A 7,063-nucleotide genomic window follows, 5' to 3' on the forward strand; every position below is an offset into this window, starting at 1 on the left:
AATTTTTTTTTAAACAAAGTAACAAAAGATGGCTTTGAAAACATGCACTCTCAAACTAGCCTGTACAGTCGTGATGAAAACATTTCTTCTGCCTGGACAGAGCAGAGAGGTCAACCTTAAAAAAGGTAGACTAATTTTTTTTAAAAAATCACTCAATCAATAAATAACATACTATAAAACCATTACAAAAACATTTGATAAACCTAAAAAGGTATCGGATGGCAGTTTAGATTTCTTTAGAACGTTAAAAATGTCTTCCTAAATGAACCCCTATCGTCACATTTCAATGGAATTGAGCAGAAAAAGAAAAATATCTACACTTTTCTTAAAGCCTTTCTGTCTCACATTTTAAAAAAAGGCTCACAAACCTCATTATTGCCCCACAAGTTAAAACTGAACAAGAAAAACTCCTTTAGTACATTTTCCCCCATCATGCTCCAGCCTATCAAAATGTAGAGTTTAAAAGAAAAAGAAAAGAAAGAAATATCATACAATGTTTTATGTAACAAAATGGATGTTTGGGATTTCAAGTACAACAGACACTAATGAGTCCTGATCAGAAGCTTATTTGGGTAATGGTGGAAGAGGGGGAGGTGGTTCTGAAGGTAGGGGTGGGGGTCTGGAGTTGTTCCCTCTGGAGCCACCAGCGTACCGGTAGTCCCCGTACTGAGATCTGTACTCAAACATGGACGGCTGCGAGGGCTGCACACCCTGAGCGCTCAGTAACGAGTTCAGCATTTCAAAAGTGTCCTGGTACTCGTTAGACTGGCCTCCCCCTGCTGAGCCGTGCCCGTTAGTGTCCGTCTTGTCACTTTTAGAGTGGGAATAGGCTCCTTGGTTGTGGGGAAGGCCCAGAGAAGGCAGTAGGTCAGGACCCACAGTCTGCCCGGTGGAGGAAGACAGGGACGGTAACTGGTAGGGATTCCTAGAGGTCTTGCCGACTTTAGTGGGCGGGTGGGAGCTGGCTGTGTGATCCTGGGAGTGTGTCCTCTTTCGGGAGGAGGAGGAGGATGAAGAGCTGGATCTAGAGTCACCACTCGGGGCTTTCCTGCTGCTTCCTAGTGCCCCGCTGGAACTGGATGAGTGTTTGTGTGAAGAGGAGGAGAGCGAAGCACCGCTGGAGGAGGAGTGGTGATGGTGATGATGGTTTTGGTGGTGGTGATGATGGTTAGCCCTGTCCCTGTGTTTATCTCTGCTCTTGCCCTCCTCTCCTGAACTTCCCCGTTGCTTTTCAGGCACTTTTATTCTGACTTTGATGTCCTGATCCTGACCTCGGGCACCATCATGCCCGCTACCGCCGCCGCCCCCAGCCACTGGAAAACGCATTTTGAGAGGCCGATCGTACCTCTCCTTCTCTAAGGGGATCTTAAGAATGATGGGTGAGGGGTTGGACATGTCAGTGGAGGAAGAGGAGCTGGACTGCTGCTGATGGTGATGATGCTGCTGCCTCTCCTTCCTCTGCTGCTGGCCAATCAGAGCCTGGGCTGCATTGGCATATTCTCTCTTTACACTGGCCTCCATGTTTTCCAGCTTTCTCTTTTGGGCTGCCAGGACATCGGCATTCTTCGCACGATACTCACTCAGCGACACCTTGGCCGGAGGTGGGACGTGGACCTCATGGTTGGCCTGCTGCTCAGTTCCAGCCTGACCTTTTCCACTCCAGGTCTGAGCGCTCCCAGACACTCCCCTGTCCTTGTCCCCCATGGACGAGGAAGAGGTCGTGGACGGTGGAGCGGAGAGGCTCATCAGGCCTGCTACAGTACTCTCCGATGAGGCCATCGAGATCATATTAATGATCGTGTCCCTCTGATCACCCTCTTCTTGAACCTTTGGCTTGACCTTTGGTGTTTGACCTCCAGCCTAGAAGCCACACAGCCAGAAAGTCAATAGTTAAAGGCTGTTTGTAAAAAGACACTGATTTTACTGAGGGAAAAAACATAAATGCATAAATAAAACCCGTACCTTCCAGTTGCGAATGCGTTTCAGTCGACTGGGAGTTTTCTCCAGGATCTGRAGGAACTCGTGGGTGAGCTCTGAAAGGATTTTAAAGATCAAAATTAACCCAGGGTATATACAGAAATTCTCAAGTTAAATTTAATAACTTTTAATACTTATTTAATACCATCTCAATGTTTAATACCAACACAACTTCAAGCTGCAACTGTAGCAGCAACTGCTTCAACCTATTATTAAAGTTACTGGATACATAGTTATTTCTTTGCCTTAATGAAACACTGATCTATATACAGATATTTGTTATTTAACCCTAAATTCAAGACAAGTGTTTTCATTATGTGTAGGAAGAGCAGTGCTATCAGCAACAGGTCATCTGCTCTCGCATGTCCCAGAAACTCAGAACCAAAATACCCTGATGTCATACAACCATCCTCTAAATAACATCTGTGTATGTCCATCTGTTTTTTAAACATGTAGTAAAACTTTTGTTGAACATGAGAATGAACGGTCCAGCTGTGTTATCACCCCACCACAACCACACATACACAGAGTTTTACCCTCACAATCACCATCTTTTACCTGCGTTTACTTTCACAATACCAGCTAAAGAACGACTGTAAAGGATTCATCAATCAACTTCTTAAAAAAATTTTAAGTTTTCAATTTTTTCATACTGAGCAGAGGGTTACCTGTAACATTCAAATATCACCTTTTAAATTTATCAAAACTGCAAAAACATCCCAATTTATAAACTTTCTTGTAGGTAAAAATACTTTCAGTTAAAAAAACTGATTGAAAATAATAAAAACTTACTAAACAAATCAAATTAACAGAATCTACATGAGAACTGTAAATTATGTTTCATGTGATCCTGCATTAATTTACATAAAGTCTGATCCCAAATTTAGCTCAAATTCCAAAAACCTTTTAATACAGTGTAGGATTTAAATGAGCTCATATTTATCTACAAACACATAAAATGACTTCTTCATAGAGAATACCCTCCCTGAGAGGTTTGGGGAAAAACAATGAAAAAAATCTGAGACACAGCTTTAATTTACTTTTGTTTTGTTCAAACAAATATAGCTGTTTTAGTGTTAATTAGGGCTGCCACAAACGATTATTTTTATAATCGATTAATCACCTATTATTTTTTCGATTAGTCGACTAATCGGATCATACGTTAATTGAATATAAAACATACAGCTTATCGTGCCAGAATGCAGTTGCTATTATATAATCATCGTTAGATTTTAGCTATAAGCTAACTAAAAATAATTGCTGTGGAAGCTAAGTTCTGCTCTGCAGATATTACACAGGTTTCTCTTTCATTTTCTTAAAATGATCCCACACTTTGAGCTCTGTTGTCAGGTAGCCATGATACCAGAGCCTGTCTGTATAATGTCTTGTAACGTCCACGGCCTACCCCAGTTACAACTACTGTGCATGTGTGTCAAGGACAGAAAGGCAGATGTGGCAGTGGAAGGTGTCAAAGCAGTTTGGAGAGAAAAACAAAGTAAAGAACAAAAAAAAAGAAAGAAAACGATTAATCGATTATTAAATTAGTCATCGATTATTTTAATAATCGATTAGTCGTCGACTAATCGACTAATCGTGGCAGCCCTAGTGTTAATGTGTGTTTGTTTTTTCCAGTAAACACACACCTGTTAAGTGATGTTATTTCCCGGGTCACTCTTATAAGTCATCACTTTAATCTCCTCTCCTGCTGCACCTGTCTGCTCCTCTCTCCTCTCCGCTCTGCTCCTGTCCAGCTAACTTTAGCTAAAGCTAGCATCTACCGACACACGGCTCCTCTCAGGTGGTGGAGTCAGTAATCCTTCTGCTGGTTTATCTTTTCTKACTTTWAACAATCATCCAGCTTTGATATCGTCTCCTGTTCTTTTTTAGACTTGTCCTGACAAATTTATTTTATTTAAAACACCGTTCAAACTTCTGCACTTATGTCCCGCCCCCACACTGTTTCTGATTGGCCAGTAGGCCTGTCAAAAGTGAAAGCTGCATCTCAGAYAGGCCCTGAGAAATGTTTGTTAAATCTGTTTTCAAAGCAGCGCATCAGATCCAGCATGGCAAAAGTGCGCTAGTTGTTTAAAAATTAATACCTCGTCAGATGGCGTTTATTACCTTTTAATACTTTTTAATGGCTTTAATTTTTGCTTATTTGATTTACTACCTTTAATACTTTTTACAACCCCACCGATACCCTATAACCCAAAACAAAAATTTTAGTTGAGACATGACAAACATCAACTTGTCTTTACAGAAACAGAAATGGACAGAAGAATATTGAGGTGATTCACAGTAAATAATTGTCTTAATTAGTGACCATGATAATTCATCACTGACAATATTTGTAGTGTTCTTGTATCTTTCATAAATTCATCTTTTAACTTATTTTTAACAGTTTATTCACCAGAAGAAACCCAGAGGTCAATAAGTCAGGTTATCAGAGCACATCGATAAGGCAAAGAAGTATGTGCTGATGAAGATGTCATTTCATGTTAAGTTTATCCTGGAGTGTACATAAGGTATAGTATGTTTTTTGCAAACCACCAATAACCCGAGAGCGGGATTCGCAACGCTACCATCACTATCACGTCCCGTGTGTCGGGTTTCACCCTGGTTGCGTTGACAGCTGTTAATCGCTGTCGTTTGTCACTCTCCATGTGTTTAATTTGCTGATGGTGCAATGAATTCCAGGATACCATCAGCCACGTAGGATGCTCAAATGCAGCCGAAGTTTTTGGGGTTTTGTCGGCTGCATTTGTAAACGCTGACGGATTGTGACAGCCTACGTCACGGGGTAGTGACGTAAGCGGCCGACAAATGTGGCAACTCATGAACTGAGATAAAGCTAAAGCACCTGGCCAGGGGTGGACAGGAAGAGAGGCGTTTCAAACAGCTTTTCTGTAGTTGACATTTATGTCATGTCAGCATTTTAAACTGAGAGGTTGTCYCATATAAATTATAGCACAGGAAGTCCTTAGTACAGTATAAATTATTTAATTCATTTTAACAGACTGACCTCAAAGTTGGAAATACTGCTGCACACACCTGCTGTCAATCAGACAGCAAGAGCCGCCCTGCTCTGATTAGGTAAAATGTTCACAGTGGTTCTCTTTAATGGTTGAAAGAACCACCAGTAACCGTGTTTCCATCAAGGCCTTTTGATGCGCATTTAGAAGTGTCGCATTAAAAATGCGAAAAAACGTCGGATGGAAAAAGCAAAATTCAAAAAAAAAAAATCCTCAATTTGCTAAAAAGTTTTTACGCTCGCTTGAGGTGGTTTTTGGGTTTTTCGAAAAACACTTAATGTGCAAAAGGAGAGATGGAAACACTTTTGCCGAATAAGTTGTGACGTAGCAAACATTTACCTCACGCAGCTGATCAGCTGTTCCCCGGTACCGGTACCAGTTTCGGGTCGGCTACAGCCGCGACTGGCAGCATAACCCTCCTCGTCTTCTCAGTAATCCCGTAACGTGAAGAAAATTGCATTTCATTCTCTACATCTCCAGACAGCAGTAACATCGCTAAAACTACTTGATAACAGAATAATTACAACTTTCCTGATAGTAGCAATGCGTTCCTGATAACTTCTCTCCATTATCCTGAGATGTGTGGACCCTGTGAGTTTAGCGACGGTTACTTCCTGTTTGCTATACACATGCGTATGACGTAATTGATTCGCTTCAAGCCAGTTGATGGAAACTCCATCTGATTCGCATTTCTTAATTTTTTCCTTTTTGCGAAATTATTAAAATTTGCTCAAAATTCGAATTAAAATTGGATGTAATTGGATGGAAACACGGTTAGTTTAAAGCTAATATCATCATTAGTTCAACGGCTTTAAGAAAAGCTCCAACAAACTGTTGTTCCCCCGTATGTCAGGATGCAGCCTCTGAATTTGGACACAGCCTTCGTCTCTCAGCTGGTCTGGAAACACCCTGGAGACCTTCCAGAAGAGCTGGAAGAGCTGGCTGGGGAAAGAGAGCTGCTGCCTCCAAGTCCAGAGTTTAAAACAAGCAGGGGGATGGGGTGGAATGTTATTAAAGTTTTAACCATGCAAAGGTTGGCAGTTCACATCTATATTTTGTACATTTATGTGAAAGTCTTGCTTTAAATTTTAATTTTACTTTCTGTGTTTGTCTTACAGATCTCTCTTGTAAATGAAACTGACCCATCTCAGTGAAATTATCTGCCCAAATAAAACTAAATCATTAAAAATAACTGAACTAAAATGAAAGTGTTGATTTTAATTAACATGGACAAATATAAATATTTAGATCTGTGGTGTTTAATCCTGGTCCTGGAGAACCACCATTCTGAAGGTTTACTTGTTTCTCAGCTCCAACATCCCTGATCTAAATGAATGTGGGACTAACAAGCTTCTGCAGAACTTCAAGGTCATTTAATCATAGAATCAGGTGTGTTGGAGCAGAGAAAATTAGTCAAACATGCAGGATAGTGGCCCTCAAGAATCAGAACTAGGGGTGTTGAAAAAAATCGATACTAAAAAGGATCGAGATTCATAGTTATGGTGATTCTGAATCGATTCTAAACTTACACAAATCAATTTTAAAATGTGTTTAAAGGTTGTCAAATCTGAAAGGTAATGTAATCTGTACTGTAGATTACGTTACCCTTGCGGCCACCATAGAAGGCGGCGTCTCTACTAGCGGYGCTAAGCTAGTTAGCCAGCTCCCTTGCTTAATGGAGTCTGTTAGCATGGAGCAGGAGGAGAGCTTGATTCAACCCGCTCCGTCATCGCTAAAAGCCAGTGTTTGGACACACTCTGGTTTCTACAAWGCCCCGGGGAAAAAAGAGCTCGACATGAGCACAATTATCTGCAGGCAGTGCAAAATGAAACTGAAATACTTTGGAAACACGACAAATGCCCGTGCGCACTTGGCGCGACATCACCCCGAGATAAAAGACGTCCAAAAGCAGCAGACCAACGTACTCTGGAGCAATACAACAAACTTCCAGCTAATTCTCTAAGATCTGTGAAGATTTCCCACTCCATCGCCTGCTATATCTAGGCCTGTCGCGATAGTCAATAAATCAATTAATCGCACGATAACTTTTTTTG

The 7,063-nt window shown here is 41.1% G+C and overlaps 1 protein-coding gene across 2 annotated transcripts in view; it reads right to left on the minus strand.

Moving 5' to 3' along the window:
- The window catches only part of ccnt1 (cyclin T1), a 12,812-nt gene continuing 5,749 nt past the window's right edge, over positions 1-7,063 (minus strand). For both annotated transcript variants that reach the window (XM_014022544.1, XM_014022543.1), the window contains exons 8-9: positions 1,963-2,033; positions 1-1,860 (exon numbers count right to left, since the gene is read on the minus strand). In XM_014022544.1, the coding sequence (XP_013877998.1) occupies positions 565-1,860; positions 1,963-2,033 (1,367 nt within the window). In that variant the 3' untranslated portion in view covers positions 1-564. The remainder of the gene's footprint in view (positions 1,861-1,962; positions 2,034-7,063) is intronic.

Source organism: Austrofundulus limnaeus, unplaced genomic scaffold (genome assembly GCF_001266775.1).
Source record: "Austrofundulus limnaeus strain Quisiro unplaced genomic scaffold, Austrofundulus_limnaeus-1.0 Scaffold335, whole genome shotgun sequence".
Classification (NCBI taxonomy): Eukaryota; Metazoa; Chordata; class Actinopteri; order Cyprinodontiformes; family Rivulidae; genus Austrofundulus; species Austrofundulus limnaeus.